The sequence below is a fragment of the Bombina bombina genome, chromosome 6 (assembly GCF_027579735.1).
Source record: "Bombina bombina isolate aBomBom1 chromosome 6, aBomBom1.pri, whole genome shotgun sequence".
Classification (NCBI taxonomy): Eukaryota; Metazoa; Chordata; class Amphibia; order Anura; family Bombinatoridae; genus Bombina; species Bombina bombina.
Window position 1 is genome coordinate 1,038,868,419 of NC_069504.1, and position 25,035 is coordinate 1,038,893,453.

Consider the following 25,035-nt stretch of genomic DNA (forward strand, 5'->3'; position numbering starts at 1 on the left):
TGCCATAATAGCACAAGCTGTTTGTAAATTATTTCAGTGAGAAACCTAAAATTGTGAAAAATGTAAAGTTTTTTTTTATTTGCTCGCATTTGGCGGTGAAATGGTGGCATAAAATATACCAAAATGGGCCTAGATCAATACTTTGGGATGTCTTCTAAAAAAAATATATACATGTCAAGGGATATTCAGGTATTCCTGACAGATATCAGGGTTCCAATGTAACTAGCGCTAATTTTGAAAAAAAGTGGTTTGGAAATAGCAAAGTGCTACTTGTATTTATTGCACTATAACTTGCAAAAAAAGCAAAAAGCATGTAAACATTGGGTATTTCTAAACTCGGGACAAAATTTATAAGCTATTTAGCATCAGTGTTTTTTGGTGATTGTAGATGTGTAACAGATTTTGGGGGTCAAAGTTAGAAAAAGCGTGTTTTTTCCATGTTTTCCTTATATTTTATCTTTTTTTTTTTTTTAGTAAATTATAAGATATGATGAAAATAATGGTATCTTTAGAAAGTCCATTTTATGGCGAGAAAAACGGTATATAATATGTGTGGGTACAGTAAATGAGTAAGAGGAAAATTACAGCTAAACGCAAACACTGCAGAAAAATGGTCCGGTCATTAAGGGGTTAATAAACAGGTACTGGTGCCTCTTTATTGTGCTCTCAAATACTTTTAGACTTTTCACAACCGTAGTGTAATTCACAATAAATTGTCAATCGATTTGGATATTATTTTCTATGCAGCCATTATTTATGTTATATAACAATCGTCATTATTGTATATAAGGGGAATTACCTGTTGTTCATATATGTTTTCCGATAAAGTGGACGTTGCGAGTCAATCAATAAGAGCAAACATCGCATCGCCGTCACTGGGCAAATTCTGTAACCGCGACCATGGCAGTAAAACGGTTTACAACTGCTACAATAGCGCTCAAATCTTACCGAACGCAACACGTGCTTCCCTCTGTTTTCTAGTAGTTGACGTTATACTAGTACCTCCAGCACCATAGAGTGTTTTCATAGATTGTCTTCCCGAAATACCATAGAGATAAAGAATACTGTGACTAGAATGGTCTCACTGTTTAGTTTCCGGTTATGAGAGTTCCCCTGTCTGCTTGGCGTTTTGCCGTTTGTGTCACGCTCGGTGTTAGGGGTTGGTCGTCTGGCACAGGGGCTACGGGAATGGCTAAGAGCAAATTTGAGTATGTTCGGGAATTTGAAACAGATGATACGTGTCTGCGGAATTGCTGGGTGGTGGTCAGGCTGGATGGCAGGAACTTCCACAGGTGAGATCTCCATCAGCACAGCAGGTAGTATGTGATTGTGGTGACATAACCTATGGAGCATATTCATTTTATTGAGACAAATATCACCTTCTTTTAAGCATGTCGCATAATAGTTTGTCACTGCAGGGTTTGCAGTTTTATACTGTACTATAAACATCACAATCGTGTGCTCATTGAGAAAGTTTGTGAAGCTGACTTTTCTGGTATACTTGAAATTTTTGGATTCATAAAAAAAATGGAGCGTTTTGTACATTTTACTAATTCTCACTGACTATCAAAGTGAGATTCCAGCTAAAATTGAAATGCAGATGAGCATCTTTCAGTTTATAACATAAGCACGTTTTCCATAATAAGAATGCTTTTTAATAAAACCGGTCACTGTTTCATTGAGAGCTTTTACTGTGCACAGGAAATTGAAACATATCTAGATATACTCAGCACCTGCACTGTAATACAGCCAGTCTGCTCTGATTACCAGCAGTGCCTTTTGCTGATGCAAAATGGTGATGGTTTTTACTTGGAGCATTGTCGCTGATATGTGAATATTACAAAATGTTTCTATTTAAAATGATATTGCACAGTTGTGCATTTCAATTTTGGCTGGTATGTCCCTTTAAAGGAAATTTGTGTTTATTTAGTGCAGAAACGTCTATGGGTCAGAGCAAAAAATAAATAAATAGAAAGGTATCTACCATAAAATCTTCCATGCTTTTTAAACTTTGTGTTCTCTAAGTTGTTCAGTTGTCTGTCTAAAGTTTATATTAATAATTTACTGTGTATAATCGGTAGCATCACAGTTGTCGAACGTGTGTGATTGTCATGGGGAACATAATGACTTTCTGCAAAGAGACTCTACCAGTATTGCATCTAGCAGTAAGACTGTGTGGCAATTTGTCTCCAGTTTATATAGGAAGGTAAAATCTCTTCCATTTCATATTTTATAATTCACTTCTTTATCCAACAGATTCTCAGAGCAACATAACTTTACCAAACCCAATGACATCCGTGCTCTGCAGCTCATGAACAGATGTGCCCAGAATGTTATGCAAGAGCTGGATAACATCTGCTTGGCATATGGGCAAAGTGATGAGTACAGCTTTGTCTTCCATAAAAATTCCAACTGGTACAAAAGGAGAGCAAGGTTAGGAGATGCTTTTATTAAAATTGTGCATTATTGTGGTGGTGTGCTACACTGTTAATTTTCAGACAAAAAGTTATATAATCTTAAAAACAAATCTGTGTATGGAATATAGGCAGTAGGGGTGTGCATTCGATCTTTCGTGAAGATCCAAATGCGAAAGTAAACAGCAGCTTGTGCCCTTTTGGATATTTTCGTAACTGGATTGATTCCTGTAAAAGATCCCACACTAAGATTTCTCTTAATGCAAATCTTAGTGTGGGGATCTTTTACAAGAATCAATACGGCTATTTTTTTACTTATTTACTATCAATATTATTTTTGGAGCTAAAATAAAATATATTTTTGTTTTACATGTGTAGTTCATTTTACAGTCCACCAATATATTTGGCCAATAAGCAATAAGTCACTGAGAGAAGTTTGCAATTGTGCTTTAGTGAGCTAAAAAAAGACATTTGCTGGATTCATAAAAATGATTCACTTAGTCTTAAAGATAAATTAATCTAAAATAAATCTATCATTCGTATACATTAAAAAGTTACATATATAAGTAATATTTCACCTGGCTAAAAGAGGAGGAGCTCTGTAAAATAAATAGAAGCTTAAAGGAAGGAGACTCTAAATATAGAAGCCCTATAGTTTGAGGGTGAAATGCGCGTAGCTAAAGGTGACAAGGGAAGGCACAGCTGGCCCCCCTTGTCATCAGTTAGCCAAGGAAGTTGAGGATTGCGTTGAGAGCTCAACATCTTACTAGCACCTGGCCTAATGGATGTCCCGTATGGCAGCTGTGGAAAGAGATAACACTCAGAGTTTAAGAAGTAAATACCTCTCCGGATTGAAGAAAGTAAATTTAAAAAAAAGAAAAGTCTAAGAAAATAGACGGAAAAAAAACAATGTGTTAGTGGCGTGCAAAAAGGATATGTCCAAAAAAGTCCATTGGAGACTAAGTCCCAACTCCAACTGTGCATAAGTGATCCCAGGGATTACTTCTTAGTGGACATAAATGCTGCAGTCGAACTCCAAGGGTTAACCTCAAATAAAACTGATCAATGGTGAAGTCCTGTGAGACTACAGGGTTAATTCACATGTAAGTTGTATACTCACATGCTGCAGAACTTCACATCAATCTCTAGTTATAAAAGCAATGGGAGACTCCAGCAGGAGCAGATAGAAGTGAACTTAGATGAATGTTAAAACAATTTATTAAAACGTGTTAAAATCACAGGGGTTTACAGAAAACAACCACAGCTAGAACATCTGTCTATTGCACAGACTGTATGTTGTAAACAAAGTCTATGATTACGACTTGCAGTTGAGAAGGTTGGTGTCCGCCCATAACGTGATATCACGCGCTCAAATCCAACCAACCTTCTGAACTGCAAACTGTAATCATAGACATTGTGTACAATATGCAGTCTGTGTAATATATTGGGTGATTAATGGGAGAGTGCCAGTGTATTAAAAAAAATAATTATATATATATCTCAGTCTACGCATTGCTAATAGTTAATTCTGACATTAAGTGTTTGGCCAACAGCAGCATAGCCACTAACATCCTTTTTATGTTTTGTTTTTTCTCTCCTCTATTCGCAAGCAAGTTCATGACACACGTGGTCTCACAATTTGCCTCCAGCTATGTCTTCTACTGGAAGGAATTCTTCCCGGATCAGCCAATCCTGTATCCTCCTGGATTTGACGGCCGAGTTGTGTTGTATCCCAGTAACCAAAACTTGAAGGATTATCTGAGCTGGAGACAGGCTGACTGTAAGAAAAACGAATAGTATGTAATTCCTAAACCATCCTGTTTATGTGTAGGCCAATGCTGGGGTAAATTCCGTCATAACGGAATGATCTTATCACATGACTGTTGCCACAAAGTTGTGGAGACGAATGGGGACTCTGAAGGGAGTGTGCTGCCCTAACAATAGATCATCATAATAATAAATGGCATTTAGATATGGGAAATAAACACATTTTATATTTTGTCTGAAGAAATGTGTTCATTAAAAGTCAAAATGTAAACTTTCAGAATTCAGATACAGCATTTTATTTTAAACAACTTTCCAATTTACTTCTGTTATCAAATTTACGTTATTCTCTTGGTATCCTTTGATAAAGAGTAAATCTAGGTAGGCTCATATGGGCTCAGGAGTGTGCACGTGTCTGTAGTACTCTATGGCAGCAGTACTTTGCTAAATTGTATGTAGCAATGTTATAAATTGTTGTGCAATCACTGCTGCTATAGAGTGCTAAAGATACATGCACGCTCCTGAGCTTCTATGAGCCTAATTAGATTTACTTTTCAACAAATGATACCAAGAGAACAAACCACATCTTATAATGGATGTAAATTGAAAAGCTGTTCAAAACTGGATATTATTTTTAAAGTATAAAAGTTTCATTTTGACTTTAAACAAACAAATGAACTAATACAAAATGTATCCAGTGTGTTTCTTTATTATACAAAATGTCATCTATTTGTACACCCATCCAGTGCCCTCATTCATTTGGATGCCTGCAAATAACAACCTTACAAAATGAGGCTTGCTGTGACTGCAAGTTTATTGTTTGTTATTACTGTGATGTTCACTTGACACCTATAACTTAGGATATGAAATCCCTGATTTGAATGATTTGAAGCCCCCCCTTTTGAATTAAGGGTTTTATATTTCTATGGTGAATGGATGCGAAAGGCCTTGTTAGGTGTGCGTTATCTGTCAATATGAATGAGTGATTTTATATAGAGTGGTTATGTAACTGATCTGTTAAAACGGAAAATAAGAAGGAAGAACGTTGCAGTCTAGAGCGCTCTTTCCCCACCTTCACACACGTGAACCATAGTCTATGTTTATACCGCATCCGTATGCACAGGTTTGTGCTGCTTATTGCACTTCTTTTGCTCTAGCTACAAGAACATCTACAAAAAGTTAAAGGGCCATTATACACTCATTTTTTCTTTGCATAAATGTTTTGTAGATGATCTATTTATAAAGCCCATAATTTTTTTTATTTTTTTTTTAACCCCTTAGTGACCAGAGCACTTTTCCATTTTCTGTCCGTTTGGGACCAAGGCTATTTTTACATTTTTGCGGTGTTTGTGTTTAGCTGTAATTTTCTTCTTACTCATTTACTGTACCCACACATATTATATACCGTTTTTCTCGCCATTAAATGGACTTTCTAAAGATACCATTATTTTCATCATAGCTTATAATTTATTATAAAATATGAGGAAAAAATGGAAAAAAACACACTTTTTCTAACTTTGACCCCCAAAATCTGTTACATATCTAAAACCACCAAAAAACACCCATGCTAAATAGTTTCTAAATTTTGTCCTGAGTTTAGAAATACCCAATGTTTACATGTTCTTTGCTTTTTTTGCAAGTTATAGGGCCATAAATACAAGTAGCACTTTGCTATTTCCAAACCATTTTTTTCCAAAATTAGCGCTAGTTACATTAGAACACTGATATCTTTCAGGAATCCCTGAATATCCCTTGACAAGTATATATTTTTTTTTAGTAGACATCCCAAAGTATTGATCTAGGCCAATTTTGGTATATTTCATACCACCATTTCACCGCCAAATGCGATCAAATACAAAAAATTGTTCACTTTTTCACAAATTTTTTCACAAACTTTAGGTTTCTCACTGAAATCATTTACAAACAGCTTGTGCAATTATGGCATAAATGGTTGTAAATTCCTCTCTGGGATCCCCTTTGTTCAGAAATAGCACACATATATGGCTTTGGCGTTGCTTTTTGGTAATTAGAAGGCCGCTAAATGCCACTGCGCACCACAAGTGTATCATGCCCAGCAGTTAAGGGGTTAATTAGGGAGCTTTTAGGGAGCTTGTAGGGTTAATTTTAGCTTTAGTGTAGTGTAGTAGACAACCCCAAGTATTGATCTAGGCACATTTTGGTATATTTCATGCCACCATTTCACCGCCAAATGCGATCAAATTAAAAAAAAACGTAAAATTTTTCACAATTTTAGGTTTCTCACTGAAATCATTTACAAACAGCTTGTGCAATTATGGCACAAATGGTTGTAAATGCTTGTCTGGGATCCCCTTTGTTCAGAAATAGCAGACATATATGACTTTGGCGTTGCTTTCTGGTAATTAGAAGGCCACTAAATCCTGTTGCGCCTCACACGTGTATTATGGCTAGCAGTGAAAGGGTTAATTAGGGAGTTTGTAGTGAGCTTGCAGGGTTAATTTTAGCTTTAGTGTAGAGATCAGCCTCCCATCTGACACATCCCACCCCCTGATCCCTCCCAAACAGCTCCCTTCCCTCCCCCACCCCACAATTGTCCCCGCCATCTTAAGTACTGGCAGAAAGTCTGCCAGTACTAAAATAAAAGGGTTTTTAAAAAAAAAATGAAATTTTTTTAGCAAATTTACATATGCTACTGTGTAGGATCCCCCCCTTAGCCCCCAACCTCCCTGATCCCCCCCAAAACCGCTCTCTAACCCTCCCCTCTGCCTTATTGGGGGCCATCTTGGGTACTGGCAGCTGTCTGCCAGTACCCAGTTTACAATAAAAAGTGCTTTTTTGGGGTTTTTTTTGTTTTTTTTCTGTAGTGTAGCTTCCCCCAACCCCCCACCCCCCACAAACAAACCCCCACCACCTTGCTGATTGTTTGGATTTTAGTTTTTATTATATTTTTTATATCCCCATTTTCTGCAGTGTAGCGGTTCCCACCCGCTCCCTCCCCGTGCACGCGCCCGCCCCCACCCTCCCGTGCACGCGCCCGTGCGCGCCCCCAGCCACCCCCGCCCACGATCCCGCCCCCCTTCAGATCCACATGGCCATCGATGGCCGCCACCCGCCTCCCGGTCCGGCTCCCACCCACCAACGCAGGTAGCCACCGATCTCCGGTGCAGAGAGGGCCACAGAGTGGCTCTCTCTGCACCGGATGACTTAAAAAGGTTATTGCAGGATGCCTCCATATCGAGGCATCACTGCAATAACCGGAAAGCAGCTGGAAGCGAGCAGGATCGCTTCCAGCTGCTTTCCACACTGAGGACGTGCAGGGTACGTTCTCAGGCATTAACTGCCTTTTTTCTGAGGACGTACCCTGCACGTCCTCAGTCGTTAAGGGGTTAATGTATAATTTTGCTTATTTTTAAAGAACATTGCTCTGATTTTCAGACTCCTAACCAAGCCCCAAAGTTTGATGTGAATACCGTCGGCTACCTTGTCCAGCTTGCTCCTGGTTATGTAAAGGGTCTTTTCATATGCAAAAGAAGGGGGAGGGCGGAGGGTCTTATTTGCCACTTGCAGTGGGGTTTCCAGCTACCTTTTCAACAGAGCTAAACTGAGAGCTTCTAAGTACGTTTTTATTTTAAAGTGCTTTTTATTGGAAATTTTTACCTTATACATACATAAAAAAAAATACTTTTACCATTACATTCTCATCTCCATTGAACTATAGATATTTCTGACATATTAATAATCCATCCACCCGCATTTGAACCCTCCTCTCTGTCAGGTTATCTACTGCCAAGTGAGTTAAACATTCCATAGTTTCTTTTTCTTTTATTCTTAACCCCTCTTGTACCGCTAGATAGGCGGGCTGCATAGTGGTGAGATGAGTAGTACTCGCTTCAATCATATTAAGGTTGATAATTAAAACAACAAATATAACAAAATCAACTTTTCCTCCTATATTCATATAAAATAGTGTCTCTCTCTGAGAGTAGAACCATACCTGAGAAATGGAGACACCTCTTCCCACGGCGCTAAGTACGTTTTTAAACAGTTTTATACTGGATTTTTATATCAGTATCTGTGCATATTATTCTTTATAGTAGTGTCTATTACATGCAGTTATATGAAAATCAGTGTATACTGTCCCTTTAAAGTATACTCCTCTGAAAAAACAAAGCTGCATATTAATTTAAAGGGATATGAAACCCAAACTGTTTCTATTATGATTCAGATAGAGCATGTAGTTTTAAATAACTTTCTACTTTTACTTCTATTATAAATGTTTCTTGGTTCTCATGGTAACTTTTGTTGAAAAGCATGGACGTATGCTGAGGAGACTGCCCATTTCTGGAGCTCTATGGCAGCAGATTTGGAAGAGCACTAGATGGCAGCAGTATTTCCTGCCAGGTAGTGCTCCAGATGCCTTCCTTAGTATCTCTTCAACATAGAACATCGGAGGAACAAAGAAAATTTGATAATAAAAGTAAATTGGAAACTTTTTTTTTTTTAAATTAAATGCTCTGCCCAAATCTCTCACACACATTTTTTTTGTTTCATATCCCTTTAATATTGCACTTAATGCCATTATGTAATGGCTAATTTTGGTTTAAAAGTGGATAAGCACCTTTTAATTTGTTTGTTTTTTGTTCTGTTCTTTTTTTCCTTCTTTAGGTCACATTAACAACCTATACAATACAGTGTTCTGGTCACTTGTACAGAAAGGGGGTTTATCACCATCACAAGCACAGGAAAGGCTGAAGGTGAGCTAAACCCTACTTTGTATAGGTTCCTATTGCGCAATGTACTGTCTGATGAATTGTGAGCTTTATTAAATTATGTAAATTATTTTAGCTTGTGCAAGGATCAGGTGAGATAAGCACTGTAGGCTATGTGCCTCCTGCAGTGTTTTACAGCTACAGATAAACACAGAAGTGTCATTTCAGTCTTATCCACACAACTATGTCTCATACATATCCTCAACACCTTGTTTTTTTTTGTCACAATTTAAAGGATCATACAGTAATTTTTTTCTTCACTTTAACGAGTTCTGAATGATCTTTGTATTGTTTACAAAACATCGCCTTTACCTTTATTTTCTCATTTTAAAATAGCTGCTTTTACCTTTTGATCCCACCACCCCTCAAAACCGAACATGTTGCTATCTGTCATCTCAGAAAATGCAGCATGTCTGCAGAACGTAAAGCTTGAGATGGCAACAACAATAATCCTAAAGTCTCTAAAATTAAGCACACTTCTGGTTAAATCCAAGAACAATCATGGCTTTAAAACGCATTCAGTATATTAGTGTCCGCTCTTAGCGTGGAACATATAAAGCAGCACAGTTGTGTTCCCCTTACCTCCTGTTACAGAGCAGTTCTCAGTACTACTGTACAATTGTGTTCCCCTTACCTCCTGTTACAGAGCAGTTCTCAGTACTGTTGTACAATTGTGTTCCCCTTACCTCCTGTTACAGAACAGTTCTCAGTACTACTGTACAATTGTGTTCCCCTTACCTCCTGTTACAGAGCAGTTCTCAGTACTACTGTACAATTCACCTAGACTTGTGTTCCCCTTACCTCCTGTTACAGAGCAGTTCTCAGTACTGCTGTACAATTCACCTAGACGTGTGTTCCCCATACCTCCTGTTACAGAACAGTTCTCGGTACTGCTGTACAATTCACCTAGACGTGTGTTCCCCATACCTCCTGTTACAGAACAGTTCTCGGTACTGCTGTACAATTCACCTAGACGTGTGTTCCCCATACCTCCTTTTACAGAACAGTTCTCGGTACTGCTGTACAATTCACCTAAACGTGTGTTCCCCTTACCTCCTGTTACAGAGCAGTTCTCGGTACTGCTGTACAATTGTGTTCCCCTTACCTCCTGTTACAGAGCAGTTCTCAGTACTGCTGTACAATTCACCTAGACGTGTGTGCCCCTTACCTCCTGTTACAGAGCAGTTCTCAGTACTGCTGTACAATTCACCTAGACTTGTGTGCCCCTTACCTCCTGTTACAGAACAGTTCTCGGTACTGCTGTACAATTTACCTAGACTTGTGTTCCCCTTACCTCCTGTTACAGAGCAGTTCTCGGTACTGTTGTACAATTCACCTAGACTTGTGTTCCCCTTACCTCCTGTTACAGAGCAGTTCTCAGTACTGCTGTACAATTCACCTAGACTTGTGTTCCCCTTACCTCCTGTTACAGAGCAGTTCTCAGTACTGCTGTACAATTCACCTAGACTTGTGTCCCCCTTACCTCCTTTTACAGAACAGTTCTCGGTACTGCTGTACAATTTACCTAGACTTGTGTCCCCCTTACCTCCTTTTACAGAACAGTTCTCGGTACTGCTGTACAATTCACCTAAACGTGTGTTCCCCATACCTCCTGTTAGAGAACAGTTCTCAATACTGCTGTACAATTCACCTAGACGTGTGTTCCCCTTACCTCCTGTTACAGAACAGTTCTCAATACTGCTGTACAATTCACCTAGACTTGTGTTCCCCTTACCTCCTGTTACAGAACAGTTCTCAATACTGCTGTACAATTCACCTAGACGTGTGTTCCCCTTACCTCCTGTTACAGAGCAGTTCTCAGTACTGCTGTACAATTCACCTAGACTTGTGTTCCCCTTACCTCCTGTTACAGAGCAGTTCTCGGTACTGCTGTACAATTGTGTTCCCCTTACCTCCTGTTACAGAGCAGTTCTCAGTACTGCTGTACAATTCACCTAGACGTGTGTGCCCCTTACCTCCTGTTACAGAGCAGTTCTCAGTACTGCTGTACAATTCACCTAGACTTGTGTTCCCCTTACCTCCTGTTACAGAGCAGTTCTCGGTACTGCTGTACAATTGTGTTCCCCTTACCTCCTGTTACAGAGCAGTTCTCAGTACTGCTGTACAATTCACCTAGACGTGTGTTCCCCTTACCTCCTGTTACAGAGCAGTTCTCAGTACTGCTGTACAATTCACCTAGACTTGTGTTCCCCTTACCTCCTGTTACAGAGCAGTTCTCGGTACTGCTGTACAATTGTGTTCCCCTTACCTCCTGTTACAGAGCAGTTCTCAGTACTGCTGTACAATTCACCTAGACGTGTGTGCCCCTTACCTCCTGTTACAGAGCAGTTCTCAGTACTGCTGTACAATTCACCTAGACTTGTGTTCCCCTTACCTCCTGTTACAGAGCAGTTCTCAGTACTGCTGTACAATTCACCTAGACTTGTGTTCCCCTTACCTCCTGTTACAGAGCAGTTCTCAGTACTGCTGTACAATTCACCTAGACTTGTGTTCCCCTTACCTCCTGTTACAGAGCAGTTCTCAGTACTGCTGTACAATTGTGTTCCCCTTACCTCCTGTTACAGAGCAGTTCTCAGTACTGTTGTACAATTGTGTTCCCCTTACCTCCTGTTACAGAGCAGTTCTCAGTACTGCTGTACAATTCACCTAGACGTGTGTTCCCCTTACCTCCTGTTACAGAACAGTTCTCAGTACTGTTGTACAATTGTGTTCCCCTTACCTCCTGTTACAGAGCAGTTCTCAGTACTGTTGTACAATTATAATTACAAAAACTATACAGATATGTTAGATGTTAATAACACAATGTACAGAATGACTAGAATAGAGCACAATACTCCCCTCTTAGGTGACCGCAGCCTTCTAACAGTCTCTCCCAACAGGACTGTGAGTAGAATATGGATTAGATAAATAGAGGCGCTGGTCTTCAATATTATGGTGCACACTGAAGAAAGAAAATTTGACTTGTGATTTGCAGAATTTAACAACAAAATAATGTGCAGTATACTCACTCCGAAAATTTCAGAGTTCAGCTTCTTCATAAGGATATATATCCTGGTTTTCCCATGATGTGCTTTAGTATCTATAAACAATGGAAATTACACTGCAAGTGATTGTATCTTTAAATTGATATAAAGTGCAGTATACTCACTCATCTTTAAATTGATATAAAGTGCAGTATACTCACTCCGAGTAATTCGGAATCCGGCTCCTCAAAGATAGTTGGTAACTTTAGAATACTTCCAAAAAAGGCAGCAAAAATACTTGTTGTATCAAACAAATATTTATTAAAACGTATTAAAAAGCTCTTTTTCAGCTTGGCTCTACGCGTTTCAACGACTAAATCGTCTTTTTCAAGAGCAGTAAGAAACAATTGGAAGTGCTGCCTTAGGAGTATTTACAGGTGTATTTATACAGGTAATCAATGTTCCTGTTCCGGTGACAAACACCGGAATAGGACTCACAAATAAAACATTTTATTTTTATCCCCATCCGATTGTGGTTTGAGAGTAATGCATTTTTTATATATATGCTTAAGCTATTTCGCTCAAAATCTCAATAATTTGCCAAATCGGATCGGTATAAACAAATTGAACGTTATTTGACCAATCACAGTGAAAATAATATGGAAGTTCCCTTTCGAGTCCCGAATTTGTACAGTTCCCTTTCAGGTCCGTCGAAGGATGAGTTGTCGTGTTCCAATTCAACCAATCGGATGGCGAGCGTTGTTCCAGATACTTTGTGTGTGAAAATCTGTTTCCTGGTTTGTCAGGACAGTTCTATATCACATGTCCCGAATTGGCCAATCTCTTTGTGAGCGATGTTTTCGCCATATTCTTGTGATAGCCGATATTCTGAATTTCTTCTAAGGGGTATGTAATGGAAAGTGCAGGTCACTTTGGGTCATATATATTTCAAATACAGAAACGATTACAGTGAAATCCCTTCTTGGAAAAAAACTTTTCATACCTTTGGATAGATTATCTAACATTTTAATAACTAGAGCTAACAATATTGTATCTAAAATTGAATAATAATAAAAATAAAAATAAAAGTTAAAATAAAATTAAATTAAAATAAGATAAAATTATGATAAAATAAAATAAACCACTCATAATAAAATAAAAGTGGTTTAGTCTCCTTTATAAGAAGGACTCAAACATAGATTTAAACATTTGGACATTGATACATTTTCATTCTACATCAAACAAATATCTACATCCTTGAATATAATACAATTTATGTATATATAAAATAAATGATTAAATACAAATAAATGCATAATATAAATGTGGGTGTGTAATTTCTCTATATTGAGTTTCTCTATATTGAATTAAATGAATGCAGTTACCCTAATATCTTTATTTAAACCATAGTGTCCATATGTTTTTAGTGTGTGTATCCACCATAGTTCTCTTTTGTTAAGTTCTTTTTCTATCTCCCCCCTCTCCAATGTAATGAAACTTTTTCTATTCCAATCCATGATAGATGTTTTTTGTCATATAGTGGACAATTATTATAATGTAAAGGGACACCGTGATCATCTTTCTCCTTTTCAATTTTGTTAAGGTGCTCTAGTATACGTGTCTTTACAAACCTTGAGGTTTGACCTAAATACTGAATCTGGCAATTGCACTGAAGTAAGTAAATTATATTTTTGGTTTTACAACTGATAAAATCTTTTAATCAGGCTATTCATGGCTAACAATGGATGTAACATCTCTATATTCTATTATTGACCATAAAAAAGGTATAGCAGCCATAAAATGGAAACTTGAACAAGATGACAATCTATCTACCGCATTATTAGAATTAATTTTAATATCAATAGAATTCATTTTAATATCAATAGAATTCATATTAAAGCATAACTTTTTTTGGTTTGATAACAAACAGTATCTTCAGATATGTGGCACCGCCATGGGCACCAGGTTCGCCCCAAGCTACGCCAACATTTACATGGACCACTTTGAACACACTTATGTATGGTCATGTGGCGTGGTTGGGGCGGGCCTGGTGTCCTGGCGGCGGTACATAGATGATGTCTTATGTATCTGGAATAAAGATGAGGAGGCATCAAAAAACTTTGTTTCCCACTTAAATGAAAACAATATGGGCATAATATTAACACCAGAATTCAATAAAACCCAAATTAATTTTTTAGATTTAACAATTTTTGTAGAAGCAGGAAATATACACACCAAAACCTTTTTTAAAAGTTGCGATATGAATACTTACATCAGAAGAGATAGTGAACATCACCCAACTTGGCTAAAAGCTATCCCCAAAGGGCAATTCCTTCGTATAAGAAGGAATTGTGATACCATAGATGACTTTAACACTCAATCTAAAATAATCAAAGAAAGATTTGAACATAAAGGTTATGACAGTAATATTTTAGAACAAGATAGGGTTGAAGTGGAAAATAGGAATCGGGATTCTTTAATTTCAAATACCAAAAAAGACGTTATAAATAATTCAAATTTCCCAAGGTTTATTACCACATACAACAGTGGACATAAACAGATTAAACATATAAATCAACATTGGAATGTTCTTAAAAATGATGAATATTTGAATAATATCATTCCTAATAAACCAATAATAACCTTTAGAAAGGGAACAAATTTTAAACAGAAACTAGCTCCTTCCCTTATCAAAGGGATGAAGCCTCCAAAACCCATTCAAATTGCAAATCTAACAGGATTTTATACATGTGGGCATTGCAAAGCATGCAATCACACTAAGAAAACATACAAGACATTCACTTCCTCTGTAACAGGCAAATCCTATACAATAAAAGATTTTATCAGTTGTAAAACCAAAAATATAATTTACTTACTTCAGTGTAATTGCCAGATTCAGTATTTAGGTCAAACCTCAAGGTTTGTAAAGACACGTATACTAGAGCACCTTAACAAAATTGAAAAGGAGAAAGATGATCACGGTGTCCCTTTACATTATAATAATTGTCCACTATATGACAAAAAACATCTATCATGGATTGGAATAGAAAAAGTTTCATTACATTGGAGAGGGGGGGAGATAGAAAAAGAACTTAAAGGGACATTAAACCCAAATTTTTTCTTTCATGATTCAGATAGAGAATGCAATTTTAAACATCTTTCTAAATTACTTCTATTATCTAATTTGCTTCATTCTCGTGATATTCTTTCCTGAAAAGCATATCTAGATAGGCTCAGTAGCTTCTGATTGGTGGCTGCAAATAGATGCCTCATGTGATTGGCTCACCCATGTGCATTGCTATTTCTTTAACTAAGGATATCTAAAGAATGAAGCAAATTAGATAATAGAAGTAAATTGTAATTTTGTTTAAAATTGTATTCTCTGTCTGAATAATGAAAGAATTTTTTTGGGTTTAATGTCCCTTTAACAAAAGAGAACTATGGTGGATACACACACTAAAAACATATGGACACTATGGTTTAAATAAAGATATTAGAGTGGCTGCATTCATTTAATTCAATATAGAGAAACTCAATATAGAGAAATTACACACCCACATTTATATTATGCATTTATTTGTATTTAATCATTTATTTTATATATACATAAATTGTATTATATTCAAGGATGTAGATATTTGTTTGATGTAGAATGAAAATGTATCAATGTCCAAATGTTTAAATCTATGTTTGAGTCCTTCTTATAAAGGAGACTAAACCACTTTTATTTTATTATGAGTAGTTTATTTTATCATAATTTTATCTTATTTTAATTTAATTTTATTTTAACTTTTATTTTTATTTTTATTATTATTCAATTTTAGATACAATATTGTTAGCTCTAGTTATTAAAATGTTAGATAATCTATCCAAAGGTATGAAAAGTTTTTTTCCAAGAAGGGATTTCACTGTAATCGTTTCTGTATTTGAAATATATATGACCCAAAGTGACCTGCACTTTCCATTACATACCCCTTAGAAGAAATTCAGAATATCGGCTATCACAAGAATATGGCGAAAACATCGCTCACAAAGAGATTGGCCAATTCGGGACATGTGATATAGAACTGTCCGGACAAACCAGGAAACAGATTTTCACACACAAAGTATCTGGAACAACGCTCGCCATCCGATTGGTTGAATTGGAACACGACAACTCATCCTTCGGCGGACCTGAAAGGGAACTGTACAAATTCGGGACTCGAAAGGGAACTTCCATATTATTTTCACTGTGATTGGTCAAATAACGTTAAATTTTGTTTATACCGATCCAATTTGGCAAATTATTGAGATTTTGAGCGAAATAGCTTAAGCATATATATAAAAAATGCATTACTCTCAAAACACAATCGGATGGGGATAAAAATAAAAATAAAATGTTTTATTTGTGAGTCCTATTCCGGTGTTTGTCACCGGAACAGGAACATTGATTACCTGTATAAATACACCTGTAAATACTCCTAAGGCAGCACTTCCAATTGTTTCTTACTGCTCTTGAAAAAGACGATTTAGTCGTTGAAACGCATAGAGCCAAGCTGAAAAAGAGCTTTTTAATACGTTTTAATAAATATTTTGTTTGATACAACAAGTATTTTTGCTGCCTTTTTTGGAAGTATTCTAAAGTTACCAACTATCTTTGAGGAGCCGGATTCCGAATTACTCGGAGTGAGTATACTGCACTTTATATCAATTTAAAGATACAATCACTTGCAGTGTAATTTCCACTGTTGTACAATTAACCTAGACTTGTGTGCCCCTTACCTCCTGTTACAGAGCAGTTCTCAATACTGCTGTACAATTCACCTAGACTTGTGTGCCCCTTACCTCCTGTTACAGAGCAGTTCTCAGTAATGTTGTACAATTGTGTTCCCCTTACCTCCTGTTACAGAGCAGTTCTCAGTACTGTTGTTCAATTCACCTAGACTTGTGTTCCCCTAACCTCCTGTTACAGAGCAGTTCTCGGTACTGCTGTACAATTTACCTAGACTTGTGTTCCCCATACCTCCTGTTACAGAACAGTTCTCAGTACTGCTGTACAATTCACCTAGACTTGTGTGCCCCTTACCTCCTGTTACAGAACAGTTCTCAGTACTGCTGTACAATTCACCTAGACTTGTGTGCCCCTTACCTCCTGTTACAGAGCAGTTCTCAATACTGTTGTACAATTTACCTAGACTTGTGTTCCCCTTACCTCCTGTTACAGAGCAGTTCTCAGTACTGTTGTACAATTCACCTAGACTTGTGTTCCCCTAACCTCCTGTTACAGAGCAGTTCTCGGTACTGCTGTACAATTTACCTAGACTTGTGTTCCCCTTACCTCCTGTTACAGAGCAGTTCTCAGTACTGCTGTACAATTCACCTAGACTTGTGTTCCCCTTACCTCCCTGTTACAGAGCAGTTCTCAGTACTGTTGTACAATTCACCTAGACTTGTGTTCCCCTTACCTCCTGTTACAGAGCAGTTCTCGGTACTGCTGTACAATTTACCTAGACGTGTGTTCCCCTTACCTCCTGTTACAGAGCAGTTCTTAGTACTGCTGTACAATTCACCTAGACGTGTGTTCCCCTTACCTCCTGTTACAGAGCAGTTCTCAATACTGTTGTACAATTCACCTAGACTTGTGTTCCCCTTACCTCCTGTTACAGAGCAGTTCTCAGTACTGCTGTACAATTCACCTTGTGGGTCCGGTCACTTGGTTCTCTCATCAGATGTTTTGCTCACAGAATAGCCTCTGTGCTCAACAAATTGGATTTCTATCAGCATTTAGACCATAATTCAGACTCCTCATTTAGGATGTTAGAAGCTCAGGATAAGGAGGTGGGGAAAAGAAAAGGACACATGCATTAACCAGGGCCTATATATTGAGCGGGTGAACTGGACAGCTACCTGAGGCACTACCACCACACAGGGCTGCCATCAGGGCCCTACAAAGGTGACCACACACATAAAAATTAGATTGCATGTGGAGGATACTGGAATCCATTCTGGCTGTTCCCAGTCCCCAAATCTTAGGAAATTTCAATCCATTCCAAATTTAAGCTCATAACACTTGATCCAGGCAAGTACCGGAGTGTAAGATCCTGTTACCTTGAAGCCTGTGGATGTCATCTCTGCAGCCCATGTCGCTGTTGTTTATTAGATGCTGTGGTTGGCCTTGCCTTGTGGCCATGTGTGGAGTTTATGCGTGTGCACGCAGGTGCACACTTTAGAGTTTGGGAGGACACGTACATTTCTCTAATTTTACCCTCGCATTCAGGGTCTCTAGAAACTGCCCTTATTGAAACTGTTTATGCTTTCGGTTTGCAGTTCTTGCTTTGCATAAGGATCGTCACTCTGCCTGTATTGTGTTAAGGAAAACATGAAGAGAAGTGCTGTTTGAAGCGAACAGTCAAATATGGGGAGTTCTGCAAAGCGACAACACATTGATTGACAATCTGTAAAGCTGTGACTCCTGAACGTTAGACATTCTTGTGAGCAATGCACCTTTTTTTATTTCTACATTTTTACTTTTTTAATTATGTAATGTTAGACCAAGAGCAAAGGAAACATTTATTCAAGAGACATTTCAAAAACTTAAAGGGATAGTAAAGTCAAAATTAAGCATTTGTGATTCTGCTAGAACATGCAGTTTTCTTAACGCCTATCCAATTTACTTTGATTATTCATTTTGTTTAGTTCTCGGTGTACCATTTGTTAAACAGTAACCCTGGGTGAGCTCAGTAGCAAGCATGTGTCCTTAGCCATCTGTCAGCAGTGTTTGTAAGTGTGTAACATTGTTAAAAAGATTGTTGCAAACACATCTGACATAGAACATTACAGACACTCTATGGCAGCAGAGTTTGCAAATATGTATAACATTGATGTAAACTTTGTTGCAAACCCTGCTGCCAGATGGTTAAAGATACATGCACGCTCCTGAGCTCACCTAGGATTACTCTTAACAAAGGATACCAAGAGAAGTAGGCAAATTTGATCATATAAGTTGTTTAAAATTGCATTCTCAGAATCATAAATGTTAAAGTTTGGCTTTACTGTGCCTTTTGAACATTTTCATTCTTTTTTTTTTTTTTTTATTCCTGCGGCTAATTTTTAATGACATTTTCAACTGCTGCAATTTATTATACATTTTTAAAATTTGCTTTATTCTGCATTTAATCAACACATTGCTATTGACCTGGTGTTTAGTGTAACTATCAAATTTAAAATTGAATTTCGGGGCGTGTCCATGCAGCGTACTGGATAGGACGCATATTCTGAGTGCTCCAGAGAAATCTTTGATAATCCACCGATTATTAACTATCAGCAGCAATATTAAGCATACATTTTATAAGGGAGTCGCAGTCCTGCTAATTGTGACCCCATTTGTTATTTTTCCGGCTGTTGTAAGATATTGGGACCTCAGATTGGAACATTAAGGCTTAAGGCGGCGGCCTACTACTAGGTATCCACCTCCCCCCCTGGGAAGAGCTGGGTCATCAGTGCCGTCAGGTATACTGACTTACTGAATCTCTTCTAAACCTCACTAAGAAGTACTCAAACTAATCTACTGTTCTCCACTACCAAGCAGCCTTAAGTTCCTTGCAACGAGGAATAGAAAACTTTAATCAGCGACGCTTGACAAGCATGGCGGAAGAGAGCTGCCTGTCGCAACTTGAAGATTTCTTTACAAAATTTGACATCCTCATGCACAGGTTAATTGAGAGAGCTCCGTATGATTATTTGCTGAAGCGTCTAAACTTGGAGGAAGAGACCGCAGCACACACGATAGACCCACTGGTGGTAAAACCCTGCAACGAGCATACTGGTGCTAACTACAAACCCAGGCCACCCTCCAATACGTACAAAGAGCACTACACATTGCCTACAACACATTGCCTACAATACCAGTTATCTCTCGGCAAGACACCCTACACTTTCATAACGAGGGGCATATCCCGAAGACAGGAGAGGGGTAATATGAAGGCGTTTTTCTCAGGCAATATACTGCTGAAGCGCTGATAAATAGGACTCTGTTGCTACCATCATGCGCTCTGCAGTAGTGGCAATGATGTCGCTGGGACATGTTTTAATGTGATGTCAGCCATATATTTTATAGTTTAAATAGCGATCATTTTTGCCCACACCCTCCTCATCAGACTTTGCCTGCAGGGGAGAATCTGAGGACTGAGTATGGTTGGTCTCTCTTTTAGAGTTACGTGCGGTAAATATCAGTGGTCTGAGCTTATTACTATTTATTCGTGCTGTGTGGTGCCTGCAGCTTCCTATAGCTCACATGCTCAGCTAGGTACTTTCAATGAGTGTATATGTTCAGCAGGGCATATGTGACATTACCGCCTCTGGTAAATTATACTTATGTTCTATTTATGATATCTTATTGTGTTATGGGGCATTGAGGGGATTAATATTCCTTTGAATTAAAACATCTCTGGTTCATTGTATCTCAGAAAGCAAACAGGACACAGAAGGCTAACCTATATAGGATCTCTGATATGTGACCCACGGCCGGGGTTACTGAAGGGCAGAACAGGTTATGCACGTATTGAGAGTGACATACTAAAGCAATCACTTTTTAGAACCAGCTTATCCATAAGCAATCTCCTATCTGTTATGCTGCCATAAGTTTTCTGCTGACCAACTTAACCGTCAACCACGAGAAGGCGACAGTTCCACATAGCATTGATTATGATATCTCTGGCAGGAGCATAACAACCCAGTTTTTACCTCATTGGAATGGATATAGTACTTAGAACCAATACCATCTAGAAATTACAACCCCTTATCTCCCTTTCCCCTCAAATCTTAATCCTACATATCCCCAATGCAGTATAGCCAATCCTCCTCATTAAAGCGCTTACACCAAATTACCTATATCCCTGTTAAACTATAAGCTCCCACTTAGAAATCACATAAGTTTAATTGATTGCTGGGACTATACAAGCACTGTTTTAGATAATAATGTTGTTTGCAGCTATGGCTCATCACATCTTTTTTATGTTACTGTTATGGTTATTAATAATCCCTATTCATGGACATATATAACACCACAGGTCCAAGAGTGACCTTTTAGACTAGAAGGGATGAAAAAAAGAGGACCATCATTGTGTCAACTATAAACCACCAATATGAATATTTGATGTGTATGACAATTATGTTGTTATAATGTTTTTTTCTTATACTGTCCTCAATAAAAAAAAATAATGTAATTTCATTTCAAATGACCTGCAGAAAAATTCAACTTTTTTACAAAAAAAAAAAAATTATTTTGGCCTCTGGGCTGCCACCTATACAGTATTGAAATTCTCAGTACTGCCTTATTGGCTATTGAAATGCTAACTAAAGAAGAGGCAGCAAAATAAATTAACCTTCCAGTGGAGGATGGTAGAGAGCTTCACTAATACTTGTAAGGGCTTCTAATAAGAGAATTACTTAGAAGAAAGCTGCAGACACAGGGTTACTACTCACCATGCTATTGTTTTTGTTTTTTTCTCCTAATACTGTAGTTGTACTCGGCAATTTAAAGTGAAATGAAACCCCCCCCCAAAAAAATATTCAATGATATATACCTCTTGTCATTGGTTTATCAATGTGTTTAATTAGCGCCCAGTAGTGCATTGCTGCACCTTCAATAAAGGATACCAAGAGAATGAAGCAAAATTGATAATAGAAGTAAATTGGAAAATTGTTTAAAAAATGTATGTTTTATCTGAATCATGTAAGACATATTTTGGGTTTGATGTTCCTTTAATTTCCCTTTAAAACCTAAAGGTAAAGTGTATATTACATTTTACAATTACTGCATTTGTTTGGATTAAAGTGTTAAAGATAAAACATAAATGTGGTGTCTGCATAAAATATATAATCATCATATAAATGTTTATTTTTATAGGGAACTGTTGCTGCAGACAAGAATGAAATATTGTTTACGGAATTTAACATCAACTACAACAAGGAGCCTCTGGTTTATAGAAAAGGATCTATTCTTGTTTGGCAGAAGGTGATTTTGCTGTTTTTATATTGTCAGTCCTGTTTCCCTGGACAGATCCTTTTTGTAAGCTGCAATCCCTTTGGTTGCCAGATAAGTGATTGAATGGGGGAGCTGGAGGGTGTGGAACCAGTATTGAGGGTCAATATTTTAAAAAGACATTCATGTCAAAATAAACTTTTATGATACAGACAGCAGCAGCTTAAAACACTTTCTAATTTACACTTTACTGTCCCTTTTAAATTCTATGAAAGGGAAAAAATAGACATTGCTCAGTTGTTTACTAAGAATAATTAAACATTGTATATTACCTTTTCTTAAAGTGTTTTCTTTCTATTTAATATTGAAACTCACAATTACTATATACTACAGACATGATTACTATGACAGAAACTGGATATGGAGGCCTAAACCATTATAACTGTGTTCTGTTTAGTGAGATAGATAGAAATAGATAGATATATAGTTTTAGGTTGTCTGCAACATTTAAAAGAAGGAATTGGAACCTTTGAAATGAGCATCTCCATTTTTCCTAAACTATTCCTTGATGACTTTTTATGAGGGACATTTTTTATTTATTTATAAATGTTACGGTTTCCCCCCCTTCTGTTTGCACAGGTTATAGCACAATACCAACCTATCCTTTTTGTGATAAACCATTATCTCATGTCATTTTGTAAACACTTAGATTTAATGCACCAGAAGACTACATTTAGATGGTAGTCTGACTCCTCTATTCATTGTTGTTTAATATACTATGTACACTGCTGTCAGTGATTCCGAGGGTTCATACTTCCACTATTTAGTTTAGTCTTTACTAAAATTTTTAGCCCTGTAAAGGAAAGGCAGCTTGGTTTTAATGTGTATCTTATGTTGTAGGTGGATGATGTCAGCAAGAAGAGGATAAAGCTGCCCCATGAATCAGAAGAGAGGGAGATTGAAGTGTCACGGACAAGAAATGAGACTGTTATATTACATTGTGATGTCATAGGAGACGAGTTTTGGCAGGATCATCCTTTATGAGAACTTTGATCCCCTTTGGTTATAGTAATTTACAATTGTTTTTATATAATGTAATCTTAATAAAGATTTTAGAGAACATTGGTGTTAAATATATTAATGACCTGAAATGTATTTAAATAAAGAATTTCCCCTAAAGGATATTAGCGTGGACATTGGTGCACAAGTTTTAGAGTATTTTTTTTTAATGTTAGAGGCCAGCAGATGGCACTGTTAGATGAAGAGCTCCCTTGTTCTGGTGCTCTAAGCACCAGCCTGAACTCCCGCCCTGCAAGCAAGTTACATACTTTATCTTGCATGAAGGTGATATGCTGCTGTGCGTACAGGATTCTATTTCATTAGGTTAGTTGAATTGGGATGGTTGTGCTGTAGTGTTAGGTAAACAAAGTTGTCATTGTAAAGGAATCAGTGTAATTGTATTGTACATTCTTGTGTATGTATATATGTGTGTTTATATAATCAAGTAGAAGACAGCACTCTCTGGTCTTAATACAAAAGAATATTTATTCAGTGACGTTTCGGGGAATACTCCCCTTCCTCAGACCAATGTTGCATATAGTGAAACAAACATTTATAGAAAAATAGAAATAGAGCAGCACAGCAGTAATATTGAAGCAGGAAAAATGTATTTCACACGTATAGCAAACATGCAAGAATAGGACAAAACGCTGGAGCGGCCAGCCGACACTGCTTGTAAACAAACATTTATACCTGCACATCAGACCCTCCCCCTGTGGAAAAACCACCAAAGATAGTTGCCAAGGCAACCATTTCATTGTAAACAAACCCAGTGTCCATTTATACAGTGAAAACAAAAACAATATAAATATATATAAAACATCCATGTTTAAATTATACGTATATACAAAGTGGCAACAGTACCCTGTGTAGCGGACACAATTATAGTATGTATACAGATGCAGCGTGTGCAGGGAGCATAAGACTTGTAACAAACAGTATAGTGTATTAGCTAAGAATTGTCAACGCTCCTGTGGATATGGGTTTGTAAATCCATGTATATTGTTACAACTAACTGGTCACATAGATATATAATAACATAGTAACATAAACAGATGTAGCGGGTGCAGCGGTGCATTCAGGACACAGAGCTTAAGGCTAGAAACAAACTGCATAGTGTATATGCTGAGAATTGACGAAGCTTCCACGCATGTGGGTTTGTAAACCCCTGTATAATGTTATAACTACTAGATATTCAGCACAATCACATAGATATGTTAACATATTCCTCATACAACCTGTTCAGTGCAAGATACCCCCAACTTGGATTTCAAACATAGGAAAAAATGAGCATAATCCGTTAGTCATACCTACTTGCAGTCTGCAATACAGTGTTTGGATAAAGAATACCCAACTAGTGGGTCTAACTGCCAGGTATCCGTATATATCAATAGAGGTAGCTCATAACAATCTGTGGGGCTTAATATGAACTAGCCTGTGCCTATGATGGAAAACTTGGGAAATGGGCCGGCCGACCCATTATCTGGAACTGTCTGTAATCTTGCGCTAGGTTTTGCATGGACCTGGAATGTGGGTATTCATTGTCTTACTTATTTTTTTTTTTATATATACTGTTCATATTGTGAGTTATTTCTGACCCTGGGCTATCACTTGATGATATGGGTAGTAGGTTAGGGGCATAAGATTGGGATCCTCTTATGTTTTTTTGGGAGGTCCATTTCTGTACCCCATTCTTTACCATCTAGCGGTCAGATCCCTTTCCCCTTCCTAAACTACTGCCAACATTAGTGGGCTGGCATATCTGTTGACCGGGCCAAAATTATCAATCCTTGGATTGATGGAGTGTACACCTATATAGCACTCATTCCCTAATTGATAGTGACAAAAATTGGACAAGAGCTGTGTCTCCTTGGAGGAGAGTGTGCGTGGGGATGTTTATTAAAATATAACCTTTATTGGTAATCTTTTAAAAATATAAGGCAACAAACACAATTGACATGCGAACTTTATTAAAAACACAGGTTTGGGTCTTAATAGATTATTATCCGTTATTCACGGAGTACATTACGTGGTTGTGGTGTGTTTCAGAAATTACTTGGGTTGGAAGTCAGGTTAACCCCAGTGATTATATAGTGATTTGTTAT

At 37.5% G+C, this 25,035-nt stretch overlaps 1 protein-coding gene across 5 annotated transcripts; it reads left to right on the plus strand.

Annotated features, from left to right (window-relative positions):
• The first annotated feature begins 1,088 nt into the window (after positions 1–1,088).
• Positions 1,089–23,053, plus strand: THG1L (tRNA-histidine guanylyltransferase 1 like). 5 transcript variants are annotated; one of them, XM_053716225.1, is made up of 6 exons: positions 1,089–1,292; positions 2,257–2,433; positions 4,025–4,194; positions 8,823–8,911; positions 21,797–21,904; positions 22,772–23,053. In XM_053716225.1, exons 1-6 carry the CDS (start codon positions 1,102–1,104, stop codon positions 22,913–22,915), a joined length of 879 nt encoding a protein of 292 aa, XP_053572200.1. In that variant the 5' UTR covers positions 1,089–1,101; the 3' UTR covers positions 22,916–23,053. The 5 variants fall into 5 exon arrangements, with proteins under 5 accessions (XP_053572200.1, XP_053572202.1, XP_053572204.1 ...); XM_053716227.1 differs by lacking the exon at positions 2,257–2,433; XM_053716229.1 differs by lacking the exon at positions 2,257–2,433 and having other exon boundaries at positions 1,167–1,292; positions 4,029–4,194.
• The last annotated feature ends 1,982 nt before the right edge of the window (positions 23,054–25,035 follow it).